General features: G+C 42.4%; 2 protein-coding genes across 4 annotated transcripts in view; both read right to left on the reverse strand.

The window, feature by feature from the left end:
• elapor2a (endosome-lysosome associated apoptosis and autophagy regulator family member 2a) overlaps nucleotides 1-17,447 on the reverse strand; it is a 30,390-nt gene extending 12,943 nt beyond the window's left edge. For both annotated transcript variants that reach the window (XM_042110163.1, XM_042110162.1), the window contains exons 1-10: nucleotides 17,139-17,447; nucleotides 12,226-12,346; nucleotides 8,760-8,949; nucleotides 5,846-5,993; nucleotides 5,240-5,329; nucleotides 4,708-4,813; nucleotides 3,967-4,119; nucleotides 2,731-2,819; nucleotides 2,216-2,396; nucleotides 988-1,116 (exon numbers count right to left, since the gene is read on the reverse strand). In XM_042110163.1, coding sequence (XP_041966097.1) covers nucleotides 988-1,116; nucleotides 2,216-2,396; nucleotides 2,731-2,819; nucleotides 3,967-4,119; nucleotides 4,708-4,813; nucleotides 5,240-5,329; nucleotides 5,846-5,993; nucleotides 8,760-8,949; nucleotides 12,226-12,346; nucleotides 17,139-17,276 — 1,345 coding nt within the window. In that variant the 5' untranslated portion in view covers nucleotides 17,277-17,447. The remainder of the gene's footprint in view (nucleotides 1-987; nucleotides 1,117-2,215; nucleotides 2,397-2,730; nucleotides 2,820-3,966; nucleotides 4,120-4,707; nucleotides 4,814-5,239; nucleotides 5,330-5,845; nucleotides 5,994-8,759; nucleotides 8,950-12,225; nucleotides 12,347-17,138) is intronic.
• Nucleotides 17,448-17,525: 78 nt separating this feature from the next.
• On the reverse strand, nucleotides 17,526-25,349 carry tmem243a (transmembrane protein 243, mitochondrial a). Of its 2 annotated transcripts, none has more exons than XM_042110175.1 (5): nucleotides 25,274-25,325; nucleotides 23,748-24,032; nucleotides 23,283-23,333; nucleotides 23,055-23,159; nucleotides 17,526-18,714 (listed from the first exon to the last, which is right to left on the reverse strand). In XM_042110175.1, the coding sequence occupies exons 2-5, from the start codon at nucleotides 23,907-23,909 to the stop codon at nucleotides 18,592-18,594; spliced, it is 441 nt and encodes a 146-aa protein (XP_041966109.1). In that variant the 5' UTR covers nucleotides 23,910-24,032; nucleotides 25,274-25,325; the 3' UTR covers nucleotides 17,526-18,591. The 2 variants fall into 2 exon arrangements, with proteins under 2 accessions (XP_041966109.1, XP_041966108.1); XM_042110174.1 differs by having other exon boundaries at nucleotides 17,527-18,714; nucleotides 25,224-25,349.
• Nucleotides 25,350-26,336: the final 987 nt, after the last annotated feature.

Genomic DNA, 26,336 nt, shown 5'->3' on the forward strand with positions numbered 1-26,336 from the left:
TTCATGCCATACACTACTCAACAGCTCTGCCCTTCCTTTCAGTCTTTCTCTCTCTCTCAATTCAAATCAATTCAATTCAATTAAGTGAGCTTTATTAGCATGACAAATATTTTTGCATTGCCAAAGCAGAACATTTAGACATACATTTACATAGAGAATGCTTGGAATACAGTATGTCAAATAGATACGCACCCAAGATTAACAAACAAACTGGTGTGTGTGTGTGTGTGTGTGTGTGCGTGTGCGTGGCTGCGTGGTGTTTGTCTGTGTAATTATATGGATAGGTGCCATATAAAAGTAATAATTATTTAATTATTTAACCACTGTCCCTTGCCTTATGGCATTCGGTGACGTATTTGGCAGCAAGATTTGCTGTCTGTCTCTGCTGTCCGAGTAAGACTGCCATTATTTCTTGTTCTTCTAGATTTCTGAACCCTGGGATTAGGCTTGTAAGCCTGTCAAAGTATGACTTACGTATAGTTGCATATTTCTCACAGTGAAGAAGAAAGTGCACCTCAGTCTCAACCTCACCTGTTACGCAGTGACCACATATTCTTTGCTCTCTTGGCAACCAGGATTTTCTCAGTCTGCCCTTTTCTATGGCTAGACTGTGGTCACTGAGTCTGTATTTGGTCAGGATCTGTCTCTGCTTTATGTCTCTAACTTTCTCTCTCTCTCTCTCTCTCTCTCTCTCTCTCTATCTATCTGTTTACCTATCTATCTATCTATCTATCTATCTATCTATCTATCTATCTATCACCTCCCTCTGTCTCCACATGATCTGGTCACTCATCTCTGCCTCCTCACTCTCTATGGAAGATCAGCGATGCGTCCTCACGGTTCTGTATGATCCATGTGTTCATGCCCTGCATGCAGTAGATCATCCATCCCCACCATCCCTGTTCCACTGCCCATCCCTCACGCGTGGCACCTGTGAGTCAACGCCGCCCTCTAGCCTCCACACTGCGCCACTGCAGCCTTCCTCACCGTTCATGCCGTCGCACTTGTTGTTGCCCACGTTGAAGCAGGAGGTCTTCATGTTGGCAGGCAGCACATTCCACCACTTGTACTCGTAACCCAGGACCGGCTCGGTGCCAGCTGGACACGACTGACACTCTGCAGGCAAAGGAGGAGAACGAGGAGGGACGGGACAGGAAGGATGGAAGGATGAAGGAGAGAAAAGAAAGAATGAGCCAAAAAAGGATAAAGAAACAGAGGAGAGGACAATTGATGCAATAAAGGACAGAGTCATATAGCTGTAAGTGTTACAGCATGTTACATCAAATCTAGTCAGATGAACACTTTATAATCAGGACCATGTTTACTTATGATATCATTGACTTTGGGTGCTCTGTAGGCATTGGTCTCTGAGGTATTGATTCAGTAGGTGGAGCAACTGGGTAGGCTCTTAGTCACTTTGTAAATATAATTATCATATCAAATACAGAACAGAAGAATGTCAACCTGAAATATTTGAAACATGCAGTATAGGATAATAAGGCGGGGATCACATTAGCCAGCGGCAGCAGCAGGCGTAAAGGGCCTATCACATTACACGCGGTATGTGCTATGAAATGCATTATTGTCAATGGTTTGCGCACGCAAGAACTGGTCTGCCGCTGCGATGAGCAAACCGCAGTGCAAGCGACATTTTGCCGCTTCGCCGCTCTAGCATGTGCCGCAGTCAAAGTTCAATCATGTTGATCTTTAACCGTGGTGCGCTGTAAGTCATTGGTATTTTGCGCTGAGCCCGGCGGCAAGCACAACAAAAATCTTTGGGACATTACCTCAACCAAGAATAATTTAGCGGCGCAGAGCATACCGTGTACAATGTGATAGGCCCTTAACGCAACGCTCAGACCATAATAAGTTCTATTTCGTTCCTATGGTAACACAAACGGTTTGCCTTAACTGATGCTTGCGTTGCGGTTTGGAAGTTGAACCAAGTTCAACGCTCAGCTTGTTCAATGCTATCGTTACGCTATAGGAAACCTGCCGCTTGCTAATGTGATCCCCACATAACTGACTACTACAACATACTGTGTTTCATCATGAGATTGACTATGTACTTTTCATGTGAAGCAGGAGCAGCACTAAGACATCGGTGTAACTACAACAGGACAATTATTTCTTGTTGTCTAAATGTAGTGAATGTGGAAAAAAAAAACAAATCAGGTGTTGAGCCTTAATTAAGCAATGGCTTGCTGGAGGTCACCTTTGCTCCCTTCAGAATACGTTCCCTGGGGACAGGGTGAGCAGGTGGCTGTGTCGTTGTTATAGAAACCAGGGTTGCAGGGCGGGCAGGGCTTGCGTTCGCCTGAAGGGGGCAGTGTCACCGCACCCTTCATATCATCCAGGCAGATCTTGGGCTCGATCCACTTGTAGATGATTTGAGTCTAGACAAAAATGTCAATAAAAACAACACAGGAGCACAATGTTAAGAACACCCTCTTGAGTACCTGACAGCAAATATGTGAGAAATGTGTTTGCATTGCCAACAAAAAATGTCTAAGCCACATGTTAAATCATTAAAACATTGAGAGGCTTTTATATATACTGTAAGTGCATGGCTTTTCGAAATGTTGTTCAATTTGTGATTGTGGAAAAATGTCTATGATGGTGTCAAACAACATTGTAGTAAACTGAAATGATAAATGAATTGCAACATTAAACTGTAATGTTACTGTGACAGGTAGGAGTGTGTAAATGAGACCTGGGCGTCTCACACACCTTGCCCTCGCTGTCACATGGGGTGTGGATCTGAAAGTAGTCCTTCTGTGAGCAGGGAGGCTTGGCCTTACAAAATGCTGAGCCCTCCGCTGAAACAGAAACACACACACACACACACACACACACACACACACACACATACACACACCATCCATTAATACATGATACTGATGTCTTACAGCATGAGTAATGTTAAATCTTCAAGTGTTTCTTTTTTAAAGGGCAGCCTATGGTTTTACACATAGCCAAAATAGCAAAGAGAGAGAAAAACATAGGGAGGTGTGTGTGTGTGTGTGTGTGTGAGAGAGAGAGAGAGAGTATGTGTGTGTGTGTGTGTGTGTGTGTGTGTGTGTGTGTGTGTGTGTGTGTATTTTAGAGAGAGAGAAAAAGAGAGTGGGAGTGTGTGAGTGTGTGAGTGTGAGAGTGTGAGTGTGTGTGTGTTTGAGAGAGAGAGAGAGAGAGAGAGAGAGAGAAGAGTGAGTTCAGTTCAGCTAAAAGAAGAGTATATGGGGAGGGGGACTTTCTGCTGATGTTTAGTTAAGTAGGGCAGCATGAGAGAGATCTGCTTTCATTGGTCCCTGATACAGCAGAATGCTGCAGTGCTGCGCAGAGCCCGCTGCAAGGAGCCTCAAACACCACAACAGAACCAATTAGACACAGATGAGGATATTACCCGAAATAACCCCAATCTAGCAGAACTGCACAGGCTTAAATCTCTGCAGAATCCTCCACCTGTCTTTCCACCTGGAATAGACTAGACTGGGGGCAGGACAGCAAGTGTGTGAGAGAGGAAAAGTGAAAGAGAGAGAGAGAGAAAGTGTGTGTGTGTGTGTGTGTGTGTGTGTGTGTGTGTGTGTGTGTGTGTGTGTGTGAGAGAGAGAGAGAGAGAGAAAGACAGAAAAAAGAGAGTGAGTGAGTGAGTGAGTGAGTGAGTGAGTGAGTGAGTGCCTGAGTGACTGAGTGAGTGAGTGACTGAGTAATGATTTGTGTCAGTAAGCAGTAAGCCAGAGTAAATAACCATCATCAATAGAAGCATCGTGTGTGCTTGTGTTTGAGTGAGTGAGCAGCCTACATGTGTCTGACAAAATGTTCAAAATTCTGAAATATTCTTTGTGTTACGTGTCTGTGGCTTTGAAAGTTCTCCATACGTGTGCATATGTGTATGTGTGTGTGTGTGTGTGTGTGTGTGTGTGTGTGTGTGTGCGTGCGTGCGTGCGTGTGTACGTGTGTGCTTACAGGAGTAGTGTGAGTCCTGGTTGCAGGACGTGCAGGAGCTGGCCCCCCGGCCCGAGTAGGTGTCTCTGGGGCAGGGCTCGCAGGAGGACGAACCGGGCTCGTGACTGAACGTGCCCGGCTTACACGGGAAACACTCGGACGTGTAGGCCACTCCTGAGAGACACCGAGGTGGAGAGAGAGTGAGAGATAGAAGATTATGTGAGAAAGAGAGAAAGGAGGAGGAGAACCAAGACAGATAAAGAAACAGACAGGGGATGAAGAGAAAGCCTTAGCGAATAAAAGGCTTTGACAGGGAAGAGGAGGTTGGATGAGGAGATACAGACAAGCTTAAAGACAGAAAATGAAAGAAATCCATAAACTACAATATGACACTGAACATTGTGAGCTTCACAAAAGAAGAATTGATGACTTAATTTGCACGCCTACAAGGTGCTTTAAGACAGTGGTTCTCAAAAGGGGCCCCATGGGGCCTTGGGCAGCTGCACAGGGGGGCCTTGAGATGACAGGAAATTATTTAAAAAATGACCCTAATTTATCAATAGAAATACACATACTGTTGGACGTCACTGCTTTAAGATTTGAGATTTGAGAGCTACATTTATCCCTCAATAATTGTTTAGTACATAACAGTGATATCTGGTATAAGTCAACAAAGATGTACTGTCTTGGCTTTGCACTGCTGTTTAATGTTTTCATTGCTACTTGGTTATTAATGCTATTACTTGATGGTTGTTGGCTTACCCTCAATCTGAATATTCTTCAGCAAAACAGGCTTCACCACCTTGGCACCCACCATGATGCCCGTGGTTCTCCAGTAGAGGACATTGGCACCTGATTTGAGGTTTACCTGTGGCACGGACACAGCACCCAAACATAAACACAGGTGTGCATTCAGGACACACTTCAGTGTTCAATCATGTCAACACTCACCCTCAATTTAGGAAGTCCCAGTTGCCAACCTTGTCAACAGAAGTTCCGTCAAGGCTCACAAGATGTCTATGCACACGTCCAGAGGCCACAACAATGTGAGCACATTCCAGAGGTATCGTTTCATCATGCAATAACTCACTGCTGATCTGGTCCTGAACATTGCCTGAACATTGCATTGGTGTGTGCTTGTGTAGATATGTGCATGGCATGCATAGTAAGTGTGTGCGCGTGAATGTATTTACATGTGTGACTTTATGGTTGTTTGTTGCATGGTTTGGTGACATGATTCCGTGTAAATGTCTGTGCATATATGTCGTCTGTTGTTAATTTAAATACCACTCACTGTGTGTGTTCCCCACTCTCCATTAGCGGTCTTTCTGATCCATTTCTTATCTGATGTCTGATCCATTTCTTGGCATTGGTCATTCTGAATCTACACAGAAGAGCACACTCCAAACAGTTAAAATGGCGCAGCTCATACAATTTCCTAACAAACACATCACTTATCTGCGCAACCAACTTCATAGTCATGTGTCAGGAGAAAGATCGATTGCTTTACTGATTAGCTTATGTAACAGGCCACACCGGTTCCCAGACATGGCCACCCATCATTAATTAGTATGACAGCCTTGTTTGATGCTCAGCACTCTACTGAATTAATCCAGAGAAACAGCATCCATTTTACATCAGCCGAGAGCCTCAGAGCAAAGCCTTTTCAAACAGACACATTCATGTTTCTCTGATATGAGAGAAAACCGATGAGAAGAGAAGAGAGGAGAAGAGAAGAGAAGAGAAGAGAAGAAAAGAGAAGAGAAGAGCATGCAACAGAAAACAGAAGAAAAGGGGGCAGAACATTACATTCATCATCAATTTACTTGAGAAAAAAACAGGACATTAGAGAAGAGAAGATCAGCCATATAGCAATTATAAAGAATACGAAGAGACTCACAAAAAACTCGAAGAAGAGGTTCTTGTCCACGTATTGGTACTCAAAGGTGACAGAGCCCTGCTTCTTCAGGTGCACAGCGTAGATCAGAGACACCGTGCACTCATCCCGGTTGGACTCCAGATGGTTGCCTTGGGCAACCCAAGAGGAGCTGAAAAGAACACGTAAACAGAACATAAAATCACACAAACAGATACACACCAACAGATACACATAAACTCAGGGCCCTATCATGACATTCATCACTCGTCAAAAGTCTGTTCAAATTTAGTAGGATGTCCAGTTCACATTGGGAGGGGTTTCGCTATCAAAAGTGGAGCGTATGGCGTAACAAGCTGTTCCTAGGTCTTTTAATCAGTCATATGGGTGTGTTTGGGGTGTAACATCATTTTAAACCAATGAGAATGACATCTGTCATTCCCTTTAACGGCGCAACGCGCGATATGTCAAATAAATGCATCGGTATTTTGCCATTCAACGGCGCATTTGAAGGAGGCTGCTTGCGAGACCGTATGGAATAGTCATTCTTAAACCATGCTTTACTAAAACCTAGCATAGCCTTCACACATTTGCACTCGTCTATTATTTGAACTCATTGGCAAAGTGAAACTAACTTCACCAAGGAATAAGTCAACGACAAGACAGTTATATGCAGTTACTTTCACTATTGACTGACAATGGGTTACCACCGAAAACATAGGCTGGAAAAAGCAACACTTACCCTAATATTGCTCAAATGACTGAATGAAACAACATTTATCCTGCAGAGGAGTTGCTTATATCTCGTGACAGTGCATCTTCAGCTGTGCTCCATACGTGTCTCTCGCCTCTCCCCTAATCACTTTTAACCGTCATTACCAATTTGCAAATGATGGTGAATAACTACTCATTATGAGATGTACAGTATTTCATAATATCTTTGTTCTAATTATGTTTCCCATTGTAATCGTGCAATTTGTAATGCTTTGCATGGATGTGCGCTGGTGTGCGTTCATGAATGATAGAAGGATGGTGCGTGCACCTGCCAATATGACTGGTGACATGCGCTCTTAAAATAGCATATGAACAACTCACCATTGATTTCTGACCAGGTTTAGGTGGTGTATGATAGCGATTTTTAGACAACGCGCTGGGCCCCTCCCTAGGTTGTTAGATTGCCACACCCCTGGGCGCAATGCTTAAAAAACAAACGTGCAAAATACCGAATTCAACTTTGCACGGGTGAAAAACGAACTTTACGCCATGCGCTGGTGACCCAAAATACAGCCCTCAGTCTGTAATTCAAAAGTGCAAGATGTCTGCACAGTCTGTAGTGTCACGCATTTATCACGCATATGGCAGATACAGAGTTCTGTTAAAAGTAATGACCGGTATGGGGCTTCAGCTTTCAATCCCAACATTCACATTTACTGCTATTGGGGGATGACTGCACTGTGGATGCTCTGCACACAGTGGCGATGTCTTCTATACTCTTTTTGTAGTTGCCTCTGTCCAGACTTGTCTCCCTACTGGACTCAGCGTGATCGGTCTGCCAGGGGGAGTCTTTCTTTAGCCAAGCTGGCCCAGTTTGAAGTGATGCTGGAGCCAGATCAGGCACAAGGGACGCAGTGGGAGGTGGGATCCACACCGAAGCCCTCTCTCTTTCTCTCTCATCTCTCTCCCTAACTCTCTCTCTCTCCCTCTCTCTATTTCTCTTTCTCTTTCAAAGCAAGGCTGAACTGACGGGACAAAATATTTGTTCTCAACAGGGAGCTTTTCTTCACCCTCTTTTTCCTACAATTGAATGCCCTAAGCTCTTTTGCACGCTCCCATTGCAAAATCAATGTGAATTCTCAATTGAAATGTGATTTTCTTACAGAATACTTTAAAGATACTGTTTTGGTTTGTGAGAACTTTTATTTGTTGATAATTCAATGTATTTGCTATTACAATGTATTTGCTTCCACAAGCACAGTCAGCCATCAGACTGAACCTGTGTCTACAGGCACTCCTCAACAAAATATGACTTTCAGTTTTGCCCAGGGAGTTCACATTACCTGCCAATTAGTAACCTCCTCAAATTACACACCAAACTGAAAGGTCAATCTGTAAAACAATGATCTAGATCTATCTTGTCTAAGAGTGCATTAAGTTAATTTTGTGCATTTTGTGTGTTGTGAGTGTGAGTGTGTGTGTGTGCGTGTGTGTGTGCGTGTGTGTGTGTGTGTGTGAGAGAGAGAGAGAGAGAGAGAGAGAGAGAGATTTCTTTCTTTACACACTACTACGTACATATATGCTTTGGCAATACAAACTGTATTTTTTTGTCATGCTAATAAAGCTCAATTGAATTGAGAGAGAGAGGGAGAGAAAGAGACAGAGATGTGTTGTGTTTGTACTGTGTTTGTACTGTGTGTGTGTGTGTGTGTGTGTGTGTGTGTGTGTGTGTGTGTGTGTAAAACACTAATACAAGCAGCTGACCTCCTGTGTCCAAAACAGATTGCCACATTTACAGAAAGGTCAAAGGTCAGAGGCTAATGTCAACCAGCCTACAGACTGACCAGTATTACCCACGCCTCTATTCTACATGTGCAGGTGCATCCTTCTGAGACAAAGATGTTCATCTCAGCTCATCTAGTCACTCACCTCTACCTTGTTAATTTTTTTCTCTTTTTAACTCACTATATTTTATTTTCCATTCTATTTACCAATGGAACTGTTCTATTTTACATTCTATTTACCTCCCATCATTGCTCTATTTTGTATACACCCTGTCACTGTACAATTTTCCATTCTCTTTATCACTGTCACTGTTCTACTTTCCATTCTATTTGCCTCCTATCACTGTTCTATTTCCGTTCTATTTACTTTGTCACTGTTCTATTTTCCATTCTATTTGCCTCCTATCACTGTTCCATCCTGTTGCCCTCCTGTCACTCACCCGTTGCAGGTGAGCTCATCTTCCGCATGGTTCCCGCTGTCTAGGTAGGTGGCTACGCTTGTGAAGCCGGCGGGGATGTCGTCGAACTCGTCGAATCGGACGCCACTACCGAGGGAGTAGGTTCCAGCGGCGCACTGCGTGCACTCCTGCGCTGACATCTCCAGAAACTCCCCCGCTTCACACGAGAAAGCTGCGAAAGGGCAAGAGAGGAGGAGAGGACAGATGAGCTTGACACGGAGGCACGACAGGCCAGGCCTGTGGTCATTTCAACAGACAAAAGACAGGACAGCAGCATGCAAAATAGATTGAGAGGCAGAGAACTACAAAACACAAAGCAGAGGAATTTCCAAGACCCTACAGTGATAACTAACAGTGGTAGAGATGGTGAACTGGCTAACTCTTTCTGTGACCATCAAATCAAAGCAAATGCATATCTCCTCATACCTGAGGTGAAGAATTAGCAGTGCTACTGGGGCAGTTAACCACATTATATTATAAACATTCATTAGGCAAGGAAAGGGAAGGTGCTTTACATAACTAAAAGCACAAAGATAACAGATAAAGCAAAAAAGATTTAAAAAAATACAGTTATATATATTATATAATTCTGATATCAACAAAAGAGCCTCTAGTCCTATTTGCATGTATCCTATGAACATTTAATGGTTTTATGTAATGATGATATCAATTAAGGAGACGTTTTAATTATCTGGTACACTGAGCTATTTAAATCCGTTCATCAATCATATTTTTGTATTTGTTTACAAGCACACAACACCACAGGCATAAAAAATATATCTCTTATCATCACCAAGAAATTGAAATGTTGGGCTTTTAAAAAGAAAATTATTTCACATGTTCACGCCTGAGCTCTGTCTCTCTCTCTATCTCTCTATCTCTCTATCTCTCTCTCTCTCTCTCTCTCTCTCTCTCTCTCTCTCTCTCTCTCTCTCTCTCTCTCTCGCTCCCTCCCTCCCTCCCTCCCTCCCTGATGCAGACTGTCTTTTCATCTCCGCAGGGGCCACAGTCCACCTACTGCCCCTGCTCACTCACACAAACACTCACCCAACACACACAAACACACGCGCACCCACAAACACACATGCATACACACACACACGCGCGCGCACACACACTCACATGAACAAACAACACATCCTCACATGAACAGCCCCACTCTGGCAAACAGCACAACAACAATGCATCGTTAAATGGGTGAATAAACCGGGGTGCTGGCTGCGTGTTGGTCACTTAGGAACAACCAAACGTATCCACGACAGAACCGCTCTCTTTTACATCCCAGAAAAAACACACACACAATCACACTCACACAAACACACACACACACACACACACACGTACTGTATACATGCGCACACCCCAGAGAGTAGCACTGAGAGTGAGATGATGAGACGACCACCATCTGTGAGTGCTACTCTGAATTTGTTTATGTGTCCACCATTATAATACAACTGTACAGGCCTGTGGACAACTAAATAGTCCACAACAGAGTCAGACACAGACCGATATGCGTAATAAAGATAAATTAGCCATTTACATGAGCTAGTTACTGTAAGGGAGATAAACTCAACCACATAAATCGCATCGGAAAAAGCATTAAAACAGTAATGGCTGGCATATGGTCACAGGAAGACTGCAAGAGAGAGAGAGAGAGAGAGAGACAGACAGACAGAGAAAGAGAGAGAGAGACAGACAGACAGAGAAAGAGAGAGACAAAAAGAGAGAGAGTTAGAAGGAGTGAGTGTAAATGAAAGCAGGGAGTGGAGGAGGGGAAGGACCAGCCGCCTGCACAAGCCAGATAGAGATATCATGCTAATATTGCTTGTTAACTTTGTCATGGTAACCATCCTGAGATGCCCCCCTGAACGGCCTTAGAGCCAATCAATGACCAGCCTCCTCTCCGTAACCTAGGGAACAGACCTCTAATCTGGACTTCCTGTTAATAAGGATGTAGGGAAGCGTTCTCGCCCATGTTAGCTGTATGCGCCACAATGTATTTTAAAGGCTCCTTGAGCCAGAAGACCCCAAAGCACTCTATGCATAGATATATACATATTTTAAATAAAAATGACAAGCTGTGCATTAGTGCGGATATTAAATCATGTCTGCTTGATTTATTTGTTTTATTCATTTTAACTACCGGTACACATGCAAAGTGTGGCCATTGTCACTACTTAAATGGCTTGAAGAATGTCCTTTAGATCCACTTTGGGCTGTTTGTGTGCAGGATATTTTGCATTAGGCATACAATGTTGACAGCAGTGAATGAAGACATGGCACGGACACCCTGACACAGTGTGACCTCGCTATGCTGGTTATGCAACAAATCTCAAGCTGAGCATTCCACTGAAAACCGTAGCAAGTTCTCATCTTCAGCTATGAGGAAACTAAAAAAAAAACACCGGCATGCATTATGCATCTGATATTGTCTTTCTGCCTTTCTTGCGAAACTCCCTCAACCATGCATCACCTTGCATAACCTGCTGGATGGAGCCTCAGTCAGTATTAAAAAATACACTATACTTGCAACTAGCCTGAAATTTTAACCGGATAAAAAGTCTTTTTTAGGGACCCTTGAGTGTGAGGCACCCCAGGTCAATCCAAGGCAGCCCCATGAGAGGAAACCTAGAGTGCTTTGCACTACTGCCCTGATAACGCCTGTGCAGTGACAAGTGTCTGCTTCTAATCCGCGGCACCACTGGCTGCAGCCCAGTACTGTGGAGATAGGCGCCTCTGAGGGCTCTAAACCCGGAAGCTGAGAGCATGCAATGGGCTGGTACGAGGAAATGAGTGTCAGGGCAGCTGGGAGAAAGGGCTACCAGGCTGATTTAACTGTCAGCTTAAGAGGGTAGGAAAAATTCCTCATCGCTGATAAGACAAAGGGTGAGAACAAGACAATAGGGAAACCACCCACAGAAAGAGCATATGCTGGTGGATGCCCAGGGCATAAACACGCATGCACACACACACACACACACACAGGCAGGGGAGGGATAACTACAAATGGACCCATACACATGTAGCATCTGACTACAATAGGAACTTTTGAAATAGTTTTTTTTTTTTTTTAAATAAAAAAAACTTCCAGTAATTTCTATTCATCTTTGTCCTTCGCTTTCACATGTTACATGTCTTCCTCATCTCATACACACTTACAAATACAAACATACACTCTTATGAGTGTCAAAAAGACACACAAAGTCTTATCTTCACAAAAATGTCCCCAGATTTACAAAGGTTCACTCTGTAACATTTAAGGAGAAGCATATACACACATACATGAAATGTCAGAAAAATTTGCACATTGATGGATACACACACACACACACACACACACACACACACACACACACACACACACACACACACACACACACACACACACACACACACACACACACACACACACACACACACACACACACACACACACACACACACTTACTGCAGTCTGTGCCTCTGACGGGGTCGGGTAACCCAGTGCATTCCCCCTGGGTCTGTGGGATGGCTACTCTCCAGCGTGACCCCGTGCTGTCACACTCTGTGTACTCAAAGTAGTAGTCCATCTGCAAGAAAGAGAATGAGAGGCATTATCACACACTCATTCCCAGCAAACGTATGTAAGCCATAAATACAACCCAAAGGGAAAACAAGCTAAATATACGAGTGAAAAAATCACTTTGCTTTAAGGATCATTGTCTTGGCCATTACACTGACTGGCCATCAGACAGTTTGTCAGTGGTTTCTGTTGACGGGTCAACATATATTTTCAGCCTCAAGTGATGCATCTGATTTGCACAGCCCTACTAACTGACCGTGTTTACATCACTGTTTCAGTCTTTGGTCAAAATAGTGACCTTAGCGACTACAAAATAAAGATATGCATCTACTAAGCCAAGAGCATGCTTTGCAGGGAGGTAAGCAACTGTGCATGTGTGTGAAATAGAGAGAGAGAGAGAAACAAAGGGTAAATACAGTGGAGTGTGTGTGTGTGTTTTAGCTGAGTCACACATCTCTCCCTCTGTGGTTTATCTCGGAGGCCACACCTTTTCCCCTCCAGTCAAAAAGCCATTCTAATACCATGCCAACACCATGACAACAGGAAAGGGGGCTGGCTAAACAGACTACAGTTAAATGGGTTCACTGGAGTCTCCCTCCCACGCTAAAGCAGTTTTCATCACCTTAGTTTAGAGACCTTCCCAGGACTTCCTAGGTCAACTTCCAATTCAGTAACTATGCTACTAAATAAATGCAAAATCAGCCACACATTATTGTGACAACACAGATCACTGTGTACCAGCAGGTACAATTAACTTATCTGAGCACTTCAACAATGAAAGCTGTTTCACTGACCGTGGTATGAACTAAATCAACAATAAAATTGAGTTTTGCCTATATGTGTTTAGGAGCTTGTGTGTTTGCATTCTTATGTGATTGAGTACACCCACGCATGTATGTCACAGTCCCTGCTGAAGGTCAGTTTGCAGCCTAAACGGACTATCCATGGCCCCTGCAGCCCTGTGTGACGTCTGAGGTCCCTCCAGATACCAAGCATGTCTGTGGCCGAAGCGCTCCCTCTCTCCTCCGTCCTCTGCAGACCCTCCAGAGATCAGCTCAGATTCTTGTCAAGGTTTCAAACCAGAGGCCAGAGCTGATGGGCCAAGTCTAAGGCACTCACGCCACTTTAAGATCATTTGCCTCTCAGACCGATTACCAGCGCTCCAAGTGTGTCAAAACCACCTGGACCTCTCCTGTATGCTAGCAGTGCGTAACGGCAAACTCACTGTGGCTCCCAGGCAAACAATGCTGTGACTTGTCATGCAAATCTGGACTATACAAAAGCAATAATGGTGTTTTTTGGATTAAATGACATTTCAAAACTGACATTTCAAACAATGGATATAAAAATTGGCTAATACCCTGAAAGAAACCAGAACTGTGTGGCACATGTGCAAAGTGGAGATCTCACCGTACTCAGTGTGATACCACTGAGATGGCCTGACTGAGGTTTTACAGGGTCATACAACACTTCACCCATTGAGGCCAGATAAAACAGGATCTATCCTTTCCATCGACGCAGTTTGTGATTGCTGCTGTGCGTGTGTTGATGCCTCAGCTCTCCGAATGACGCCAGCTCAGCCAAGGATAATGAAATTCATTGCTGCCCTTTAAGTCCGTGGAAAAAGTCTGCGGTGTTGAATTGGGTGTTCATAAATGCAAACGTGTCCAAACATAGTGGTGACAGAAAATCACATCTGCATGTGTTAAGATGGTGATTCATGACATAAAAGACTAATTAAAACATGAATTCACAATGCCCTCCGTTTGCTCGACTGCTCCACTTCAGTAGATATTTAATAACATAAAATGCTGTGGTGCTCAGTGTATAAATCTTAACGCAAGATTTTAAGCTGAAGCATAATCAGTTAGCACATTATTCCACAGTCGGCCACTCCATCTTTCACAGCTCCAGGGTCTGGGTATGACATAGGGAAGGAAAAACGGCGTCCAGCAGGAAGCTGATAACACTGCCAGCATGCCAAGCAGTTCAGTCCAAAACAGGAACCAGCTCCTATCATCTGTACTAGACGACCGGTACTGGCATTCACACACACACACACACACAGATCTACATATTTACTCACACATATATTACACCCTTTGTTTTTAGAGAGGTTGACAAAAGGTAAGATATGTGTAATAATTATCCTCTGTTGTTCTGTACATACCAGAGATAGGTGGCCTATACAACATGGGCCAAAATAATATTCAGGGTTCCCACTCTAAATCAAATGTAAAATTACATGACTTTTGTATGACTATGTAATGAATGGTACAATATATCGTAAATCGTAAATCAGTATACTTGCGTAATGCGTATACAAGGAATTTGGTCTCTGCATTTATTCCATCCGTGAATTAGTGAACACACAGAGCACACAGTGAACACACAGTGAGGTGAAGCACACACTAACCCGGAGCAGTGAGCTGCCTTGCTACAGCGGCACTCGGGGTGCAATGAGGGGTTAGGTGTCTTGCTCAAGGGCACTTAAGCCGTTCCTACTGGTCGGGGATCGAACCGGCAACCCTCCTGTTACAAACCTGAAGCCCTAACCAGTAGGCGACGACTGCCAATAATCTGGGTAACAGTATCACAGGTTGTCATATTCTAGTGAGAAAATACTTTATTTATAAGAGCTGTAAGGTCCGCACAATTCTCCAAAACAACTTCCTAATTAAAGAAACTCTTGTTTTCACTCCATATGCTCCTACTGGTGGTTGGGCCAAATAATGTTCATGTTCACAAAGATTTAACAAAGATTTAGATCTACCTTAACAAGAGTGAATACTGAAATACTCATGCTAATCAACTGTTTGTCTATATTTTCATGGTTCTGTTGTCATTAACGAAGCAAATACCGTTTAACTTTTCCTTTTGTGTGATTGCATGATTAAATTCAAGCTATTCTAGCAAAATCCTGTCAAACAAAGAAGGCAGAGACAGTGTAAAAGAGACAGGGAGAGAAGAAGCATGTTTGATATGTGTATTAGTTGATGCTTTATTATCACATGGGCCTTGATTAAAAACATCATGGGCTGAGAACAAACATGTACCACCATTTGTAATCAAGACAGTAATCAACACTGTTTACTTATGATTTATATTAACTTTTGGTTTGTCAGAGAGACACAGCTCTCAAGACACCAGATTTGCACACCTGGGAGTGAGATGAAAGGATTGTTTGCCATGTTTTATGGAAATGTATGTTTATTTTTAGCCTTCCACACCCTCCTCCTCCATGCTAATTTTCCTAATGCACTATACTGAAGTGGATGCTACAAAATTAGTTTCAGAACAGACTATTTTTAGCTTGGCCCCTCTGTTTGAGGCGTAGCTATAACTGAACTTGCAGGGGGAAAAACAGCCCTTAAAAAACCACAGGCAAACTTGTCTATTACTAGCTTTCTATTGCATAGCCCACTACAAAAAAGCAGGAATTTAGTTTGTTTGCCAAAAGCCATCTGAATAACACATAGCTTACAGCCTCTTGGTTTACTGACTTTGGTTTTTGCTCCATGCAAACAATAATTGGTAATGGGTCATCTGACACCAAAGAATATATTTTGCAAAACTCAACCTGGGGATCAGGTTGTGAAATCAATGATGATGGAGACAGCATGGATGGAACTAACAATAGCCTTTGCTTTGTCCCATTCACAAAAGGAATGTGCAGGACACGTGTGTAATTGCCACACCATGTCAAGTCAAGCTAGCTTGTTGTGCTGAATTTGCCACTGAACTACAAAACAATCTCATACTTGTCACTAATGCAAAAGAGGGGATCATGAATGTTCAAGCAACCCACAACTGTCTCTAAGTCACCCTGCAAAGGAAGCAATATTTTTTTACCAGACCAACTCCACTCTGGCTCTATTATAACACTATACTTTTTTGTTTTAATGTTAGTAATTTCTTAGACTAACTAAATCAAATAAGGAGGAAAGGGCATTGACCAGGGTTATAGTGGCATACTAACGGCATAGAGTGAATGTTGAAAAGAGAAAAATCAACACAGTGGGTCAACTAACTAATATTTGAATATCATGTTATTATCTGTCTCTCACAATCTAACCTGCCTACTGTAACGCAGGTCATATCCGACACTGAGTAGTACCAAGGAGTGACCAATTTGTGCAACCATTTACATCTGCACCACTGTTTTATATTTTATTTTTCTAACTTTGTTGCGTCCATCGGTCCTCCCTAATCAGAAGAACAACCTAGGCTACCCCTGTTTACGCGCACCTGTCATACAGTTATGAAGAGGCTGCTAACATACCTAGCTTGGCAGCTATAATACTGATAGACTAATCCTCTTATGGAGTGTGTATTAAAGATGTAAAACCTGATGAAGGAAATATTTTAATGTTCCCCAATTCACGTGTGTGGATAGTCTTTTTATTTCATGATTTACCAAGACAGCTATTCTAAATGTGCATTATGACAGCCAACATGTTAGCCTACTAACTTACCCCACGATAACTGTGTGAGTTGAGCACCATTCAGTAGCCTATTTAAGAACCAAAGTGATTTTTAGCTTTGCCTCCCATCTCACTGTCTCTCAGCCATTGTGTTTACCATAATCATCGTCCGTGAATTATCTACCATGTTGTGTAGTAAGCTAGTCGGTCACAGGACCGCGCATTCACATGCCTTCAGTAGGCTACTTTATGTCTCAGTCAGAAACGTACAGATAGGCTAGTGAGGGTGGCTTATTCTTTGTCCATAAGAGAGACATTTTCTGTTATAGAGAGTCAAAAATACATTGTCACTGTGTAGCAAGTGCTAGCGCTCACCTCCTTGCATTGAGGTAGGTCCTTCGACACGGCCACTGACGGGAGCGCGCAGAGGATGAGAGCGCTTCGAATCCAGGCGGTCGGAGAGATTACGTAAAACGCTTTAAATTGAGCACGGTGCGTCCTTTGGTGCTCCATTCTGTGAAAACGACTAGTTTAACGCAACATGTAAAGACCTCATATAGCCTAATGGCGGCAATGTTTTCATCCAGCGTAGTCCAGTTATCACTGAATGTGAGGTGCGTCTGTCCCCTTGGTTTGCCTAGGAAAGGGTTTAAGCCAAACGGAGCACTACCACCGGCTGCTGACAGACGCGCGTGACGTCATTATAGTCCGGGCAAGCGCGACACGATCTTGTGTAGGTACCCTATGTGGCATGATAAACCAAACCAAAAAAAGCTTTCATGTTAGATAAGCAGATTTATGTTTAAAATATTTTACTTGGCTATAGGCAACATAACTGATGAAGGCCGACTCGTGATCTCCAACAAACCCATGAGAAATTAAGTAGGCTACTCTACAACATACATTTGATTCTCATGGTTTAACACAAATCTAAAATACCGGTATATAGCGTATATAAAAAATAAAGTGTCCTAGGTGTATCATACTAGGCTAATTGGCTACACTTAGGTTATAGATTAGCCTAATAATCATATTATTCTGTCACTAACTAGCCTACTCTATCACATTATTCAGATTTGATCTGTTGGATTTCTAAAAGCTATACAATAGGCTACTGATTCAAGAACAGATCAGCTGAATGGACTCGTCTGTGTCTGGACACTCACAAACTAGAAGTATTCGAAAGTCTTGGTCACGAAGTCCATTCCCGGGTAGATCTCATGCTTCACAACACCAATCCCACTCTTTGACCAGCAGAGGGCGGTCATAACTAAGGACAAGCAGGGGAAATTATATTAAGTTATCTTTATTTCCACATTATATTGCTATATTTTCTGTGTCTCTTAGATGAACACGTCTCACATTTAGTTTGCTAGAAAATTACATATTATTATATACATTATTATACATTATACATAATTATATTTTTGAATATACACAAAGTTAAAAGTAACGGCTCTCTACTTTCTAGTCTTAGCAGCAGTGGTCCCACTCATTGATTGTCCCAGCAGTTATCTGATACAGCTTATTGTGAATTGCTTGGATTGGTTCTGAAACACTAGGAATGCCTTCCTAAACAGACAAACTATGACCTGTGGGACAGTCTTTCTATTTGGATCTCTAAGCTTAAATATTTATACTCCTGAGGTTTCAAAGTGCCGAACTAAGGATAAGTCATACATTCTTCACCACTCATTATTAACAAGACATTTGACCATATAGCAGTTTGATTGTTTGATTTTTCATTTGAAAAATAAAGCCATGCAGGGCAGCCATTCAGATATCTTTTCTCTCAGTGCAGCTTGGTTTAAGGCAATGTAAGTAGTTTTCATCTGCCAACGTCGTGAAAGTACAAATTGGCACAGAGGCACAGGAGGATGATTGAGCAGATGCAGTAGTAGATGAGGTTCCGGAACTTGGGCTCCAAGTCTCCCTGGCGATACCAGAATATCTGTGGGAGAAATAAGACATCCAGTTCCAATTTTAAAAATGCTTTCTGTGCACAAGAAGCGTTTTATTGTCATTTTGATATTGGTTGAATTGGTTGCACAGGTTATGTAAATGGAAAGGATTTGCAGTTTCATCCCAATAATCTTTTTAGGTCAAGTTAAACTCACAATTAAAGGGGAACTTGGCAACTATTTCAACTTAATAAACCCTTTTAGAAATCATTTGGATGGTTAAATGATCTGTTCCGGTGAAAATGGTGACTTTCATCGTGTTTCTTACCTTGCAACATCCACATTGTTCTGCCTAACTTTGTTAACCTTTCATTAGCTTGTAAACAAATCCATGTGCTTCATCGTTCGTTACCTTTTTCCACAGTTTGAAATAGTATAATGCACAACTTCTCCAGCAGAGGGGGATAGCTAATCCGGCCAAGTTTCCCTTTACCTCTTCTTCAAGAGTTTCTTTTAGATAACAGTGCCATTTAAAAATGTGTTTCCTTTATTAGAGGATACAGTATACAAAGTTGTAGTAAGTATCCAAACCAGGGGTCACCAACCTTTTTGGGAATGAGGGCTACCTGAAGACCCAAAATCATATGGAGGGCTACTCATTTAAAACAAACATACCCTCACCCCTTTTTTGCAAGGGTAGTTCTCCTAAATAATAGGCCTATGTGATTTTTACTTTTAAATTATCAATATTGTGTAGGCCTATAAGTCTTTATATATTAAGCAACTGTATTTTCAAATTTAATATCAATAACCTATGCAACACTACCAACATTTTTGTTCAGTTTGTCCATTTCAAAGTTTGCATTGGGATTTTTACAAAAATCTTTTTGTGCAATTTGTACCCAATTTATACCCACCCACCATTATGAATTCAGGAGTTGTTTAAGTTCTGATTTCAGTGGACAATTCGGTTTTAACATTTCAATAGTAATCGCCCACACCACCCTAACATATGAAAACTCCTTTTAAAGTTATTGCACACCTGAAATCTCTCCATGATCTGACAAAAAAGGTAATGCACAGTCCTACTCAGTCATGCATGCTACAACATTTTCAGCGCTATTATACGGCAGTAGCCTACAGAGGAGAAAAGACCTGTGAGCTAAAGCAATTGTTTTTCAGTCCTTGAACAATCATGCAAGAACCGTATTTGACGAACATGGAATGGCCAAAGTACTTTTGCAAAGATATGCTTCCATTGGCTACACCAGACGAGCAAGTTTTTCCCCCTTTACTGTCTATGCGTGCGAGTAGCGTCTATGCGCTCTGCTTCCGTTTTAAATTTTTAATTTTTAAAATTTTAACGCAGCTACAATTTGTAAGGTATCACCAATATCAATTTAATGTTACAGATGTATGGCTACATACATTCTTAAAATGGTTCTGGTCTAGACTTAAATATCTATTGAAAACTTCACAATGGAGCGTGTTTTTAGAGCGTGATCTGCAGGCGACCTGTTGGCTATTTTTAGAAGGTGCGCTGGGGGCGCCTCATAGCCGTCCAACGGGCTACCTGGTGCCCGCGGGCACCATGCTGGAGACCACTGATCCAAACTGTATATTAGCTGCAGTTAACTGCATGTAAACATAACTTTAGGCTACCTTTCTACCAATCATACGACAGTCAGCTGCGAATTGCCGTGCTTTCACAGACAGTGCTTTTATATGGATCTGGATGAACATCATGTCTGGCACCAAGGTCAACAACATGCAAGATGCACTAAAAGGAAGGTTTCAGACCTATTTTTTTCAAATAACTGGTCAACCCTGTCTATCCATGTTTATTTCCTCATAGTGGTTATTTGAGAGGGGTGGTGAACTTAGCATACACCCACACACACATACTTCGCTGACAATGTCTTGTCTCCCAAATCTTTTAAATGACTGATCCATGGGCGAAGGTTTAGGGTGGGACGCTAGTGACTAGTCCCAATCAAAATTTTGAGATGACAAAATTGTCCCCACCAATATTTTAGACAGTAAAAGAAACACTGTCATTTGATTTGCTGAAACTGAAGGGGGTTTATCTGACACACACAACAGCGTCAAACCATAGCCTAGGCCTACTTTGTAGTGACACTGTCAGAAAAGCGTATGGTAAGTTATCGAGCGAGTGTGTGCTAAATTGTCAGGGATGTCTACCAATACATAACCCAAAAAAGGCCAGTATAAAACATTGTAATATTCCCTTTGCCCGTCAGCATGCACATGTTGCCCCTTTTTGCGCTTTGTAGATCAGGCTATAGGGGTCCCCAACCTTTTATGTACCATGGACCGGTTTGATTCCTATTTTTTTTTCACGGACCGGCGGGGGGGGGGGGGGGGGGGGGGGGGGGGGGTAGGTTCCATGTTCCATATGTGTTGTGCATGCATTACTTGAAAATAACTAGCTCCAGTTAGGTAACGATCTCTTGTGAAAAACGTGAACTTGAAGAAGTGAAAATTGAACAACTATGAATATTGAACAACTTGAAGCTAAAGTGTGAACATGCTTAACAAAATATGGGAACAAAACATGGGAACTAAACGTGCATTACGAATATAATCAGTGGGAGCCCTGCTTGTTTCCCTGCAACAACAAAGCTTCCATATGGGGGTGATGGAAGACAGTGACACCCTCAGTGTGTTTGAAATGTCCAGTCCAGCGCAATTTGGTCTTAGTTGCAGTCATTGCCGAAAACCCGGCCTCGCATAGATATGTGGTGGGAAACGTTTTCAGCGCTTTTACGGCTATCTCGGGATATTCTGCTTTGGTTTTGATCCAAAAACCCGCCAGAGAGGTTTCCTTATACACACTCTTAAGACCACCGTCATTTGCAATTTCGATCAACTGCTCTTCCTCCTGCGCTGACAAGTTAGGACTATTCGGGATATTGACAAATGGGTTGCGGACCCACTCATTGGTTTGCCGTGGATCTTTGGAGGATGGGAAGTAACGCTCAAACTCATTTGAAAGCGCAACAAGGTGATCGCGCACCAGCTGCGAGAGAAAGGGCCCTGCAGTCTCTCCCAAAACCCCAACTACTGTTTGGAACATATCAAATACACCCCGGTCCACTCGTCGCCGCGGCCCGGTGGTTGGGGACCGCTGAGCTATACCACCAAAGAAGAAAAGGAACATTCGAAGCTTTTTCATTATGCAGAGTCTAAGTAGGCAAAGTAACTACAGACTGTGGCAACTGGTGACAAGGCTTTCAAATGCGGATTTTACTAAGGAAAATAGCATTAACTGTTAGGATATTACCCAGGATATTGTTACAGCTAAACCTAGCTTCTGTAATCTTTCAGCCAAAGTTAGGAGTCATGTTGAATAAGGGTGTGCCGCACAGACAGTCGCATAGCACAGAATAGAAGTCACCATGTCACTGACTGTTAATTGGGCTACCAATCTTGCAGTCGCAATAAACAATGGATCCGAGACATTTTCCTGTTCCTATATTCTGTTTATGTAGGCTAATGTATTTGTGAATGTAGCCTGCACAGTGCAAAGAAATAAAAGATAAACTATGGTGCATTTCCATACTCATATAAATGAACATTGCGAGACACTTACGTATCTCCTTTTATGATCTCATTCAAGAAAGATTTTCTTTGACTTGTTAGTTTTAACATTTATATTATCTAATGACATAGCAAACATACATGATGAATTGAATCCACATATCCTTGCACTATGCGAAACTATTTTCCACTAGCCTACAACCGTGATTCTGAAAGCTAATTGCGCACGTTCTCCTTAAAGTGACATGCACACAATTAGACTTGCACACAACAAATGTTATGATATTGAAGACAAGTGTAGAGTAATAATTTAAATATCAATATGATGTATTCAAATTTCCAAATATGTTTAGCTATTAGTAATTATGCAGATCATAAAATGCTATAAATAATTAACAATATACAGTATATAAAGTTTATATGAATTTCAAAATATGAAATAGAAACCTATGACAACCATCACTTTCTGAGTGTGTGTGCGTGCGTGGAGGATCAATCAAATTCTATAATTGCCACTGATGTGAATGATCACACAATATTCAATATTAGTCCTACTGATGGCGTAAAGGTGGTGGGGGCCCCAAAACCAAATCAAATTTGAAAACATTGCAAAAATATCGATATCGAGATTCTTCACTTGGTATTGGTATTGAAACAATAATGTTGGTATTGTGACAGCAGGAGTTGGGGATGTGTCCCCACCAAAGCTGAGACCAAACCTACGCCCTTGGACTGATCTGAGTAACTCTGTAGTCAGTCACTACAGTGATGAAACTACAAGTGACCTTACTATCTGGGAGATATAGTGGATACAGATGAGTACACTTACCAAAACTAGCACTGAAGAACAGATCATGATTATGCAGAATCCAAAGAAGATGTTGAGGGCTTTGGGAGGTGGGGCAGGGAATATAAAGGAACTGATGATGGTGACCTGGGAGACATAGACACGACACATGCACTTGAACACCACCACCAACAGACCTCACACAAACCAATGGAATATGGCGCACCACTGAAAATGTCAAGAGCAACACAAAAGCCGCAGCATACTCACAATGACAACCAGTGACGTGACTCCACCAACGGCCAGGTTAATGAAACGATCCTACAAACACATTGAAACAATAAGCATTGCAGTGTGCATACGTCCCCTAGAAGCAATTCTACCAGTGAACACACATATTTCCCTCCCATTCTCACTTCCATATCACCACATCTCACAGCCACTCACTCTCCACTTTCTCTCCACTTTCTCTCACGTTCTTTATCTGCCCATTTCTTTCCTTCACTGAACCCCATCATCATGTTTACTCTCTCCCGTGCTCTCTTACGCTCTGCTCTCTTCTTTATCTTCATCTGCACTACACACACACACACACACACATACACATGCACAAACACACACACACACACACGCACACACACATACACACTCCTCTTTTTCAGATCTTCACACACAATCTTCCTACCCTCCTTTTTTTTCAGATAATCTATCTAGAACACTCTCTTTCTTGCTCACCCGTGCAGAGGTCTCCCCGAAGAGCGGCCGGTTGTCGAGCGTACCCGTGCCATAGGACCGGGTGGTGAAGTCGTCCATGTTGGCCGTGGGGCTAAGAGGACTGAGGTCCTGGTCATGAGGCCCAGCTAATCTCTGAGCTCTGGTCCAGCCTCCTGCACTCATGGGGCCTGCAGTGCTTCCTCATCCGTCCCAGAAAAACACATTCCTCAGCCCGGGCAGACCCAATCTCACACTGCCTAGAGGGGAAGGCTTTAACTGACGCACATTGTTCTTCTGCTATGGACTCTGTATGAGAACCAAGGAAACAAGAAGAGATCATGAGTGCAGTTGGGGCTGAAGTTTGCAGTAATGCACTATGGACTGCATTTATGAGCAGACCATGAGCTTGTGAACATTAATAAGTAGATATAATATAAGTATAAGACATAATAGTAGTTGTACATGAGTGGTGTGAATACAGTTTCATTTTGTTTGTTGATCATTTTCCTTAGTAAACGTCTCAATTTAAGACACAGCCAATAAACGTGGTATCTTCGGTCAACCTGGCGTGTTTCTCAAAAGCAGTTGCTAACTATATAATGCATCTTCCGTGGTAGCGTCTGCCAAATCTAAGTTGACAGTCACAAGATAACGATACAAAAATACGGTGTTGATATTCGGTCGTTTTAGAAAGAGACAAATATGCTCCTAATTCTATTTTTTCAAAATTAAAAACGTGATATGTGACAAGTATGAAGCTTACTGTTTGTGCATGCGTAACTCATATTTACAGACTCACATTTGGCAGTGACTCTACCAAGGTAGTTGCTATCATGTTAACGACGGACCCCTGAAACGTAACCTTATGATGGAGACGACAACTCTAAGTAGCTGCTAACTCGAATACAGCATACCAAGCTGGCTAAAATAAAAACAAGTTGTTGACTAAAAATGGCTTTTTACAACGTCCAGCTAACGAGGCACAGTGCACTTCTGAAGAGTGAAATTTGTTGTGGTAAGACTGACAGCTTAACATTATGTGTTGGCATGAACTAGAATCATCAAGGTGGCTTTGTTCACTTTAAACTAACGGAAATCACGGTGTGGTAGCAGTCGGTGACTAACGTTACCGTTAACATTAAGTTGACGTTAGGTATCAGATGGCTAGACACGTCTGTTGCTCTCTAAAACGATTTAATTCCGTTATCCTGCCTAACTTACAAGTACTGCTAACAATAATGGAGCATGATACTGCTGAAGGAGGAGATGTTGTTAAAAGCCAAATGTCAACCAACGGTAACTTTAGTAAGAGGCCTGACTTGATCACATGAGTTGGCTAGGTAGCTAAAAACTGTGATTTGTAAGGTATCTTAGCGGACTAGCGAGGTAGTGAGCTAACTTTAGCTTTAGTGAAAGGCAAAATTTCAGAATTCGAATGAATGAGTGTGCCCAAAATAACAAAGGCATCCATGTAAACTGTCCAGCATCATCACTCACCATACACAGATTAAGACGTAAAATGGTTATAATGGATACAAATTGATTACTTAGATGACAAGCTTTGGGCATGTAGCTATGTGGTCATCATCTTCATCCTTTGGCCAGAGCAAAGATGTTTGCCCGTCAATCCTTAAAGGCGAATGTCACAGTTAAAGGAAATGTCCACTAGATCGAAAAGGTTTTCTTGACGACAAAAACAAAAATATAGGGCTCTCGGCTGGGTCTCTATCTTGCCGTGTTTTCTCAATATTATGTAAGAATATAGTTTAATTAAATTAAATTTCACATAGATTAGTAAAAGTAAAGTGTCAACCCGATAGAGAGGGACTGTAATCTCATAGCCCCCTACTGGTTGCGAATTAATGGTATTCTCCATAGATGTTTTTAGGAATATTATATCTAGGTCTTGCCTGGGTGAACCAGACGAACCTGAATTTTGCTAACAGGTTCGTGCCCGTGCTAATAGGTCCACACAAAAACTTTTTTTTATTTAGTTATTTTTTTTCTGTCATTAGGATATAGTTTGGAGATATGCAGCGGAGGATTTACAATGTGGCTCCATTTACATGCTGCTGTCAGATTATTGGACCTGTTATATCAGAGGCCAACGTGGGTTTAGTAGGGCCTGGCTCAACACAAGGTGAAGAATAAAAAAAAGATGTTGTGCTTGTAAGCAATTTAAAATAATATGCAAAGAGAAATGGATTATTCCTTTACCCAACATTTTCAGCATATTTGAGGTGCACCGTGTTGGCCACTAGAGGGTAGCAAATGATAGGGTCTAGTAGTGGACATGCAGATTTCCAGCGCAACCTGCTGACATGACCACATCCAACAACAACTTGCATTTCTATGTGTCAAGACCCCAAAGCACTTTAACGTGAAGGGGTAGCCATGCACCAGAACTCACCACACACCATGATGTGCAGAGTGAGAGAATGAATGAAAAAGCCAATTATACCGGGAGATGATTGGAGGGCCAGATTGAATGAGCCAGGTTGGGAATGTAGCTAGGACACTGGGGGACCCCCTCCTCTTTGCAATAAGTGCCATGGGATCTTAACTGACCACAGTGAGTCACATAAAGCACCGCATCACTGTGTTAATGTA

Source organism: Alosa sapidissima, chromosome 11, assembly GCF_018492685.1.
Source record: "Alosa sapidissima isolate fAloSap1 chromosome 11, fAloSap1.pri, whole genome shotgun sequence".
Lineage (NCBI taxonomy): Eukaryota > Metazoa > Chordata > Actinopteri > Clupeiformes > Clupeidae > Alosa > Alosa sapidissima.

Bases quoted from the DNA above. Each gene is read 5' to 3' on its own strand.
- tmem243a (XM_042110175.1), bottom strand. From the start codon at position 23,909: ATGAGTGCAGGAGGCTGGACCAGAGCTCAGAGATTAGCTGGGCCTCAT. The intron at 23,334-23,747 runs GTGAGCAAGAAA...ATGTGTTTGTAG, and splicing joins TCGGGGAGACCTCTGCACGG to GATCGTTTCATTAACCTGGC. The intron at 23,160-23,282 runs GTGAGTATGCTG...TATGTCTCCCAG, and splicing joins TCACGTCACTGGTTGTCATT to GTCACCATCATCAGTTCCTT.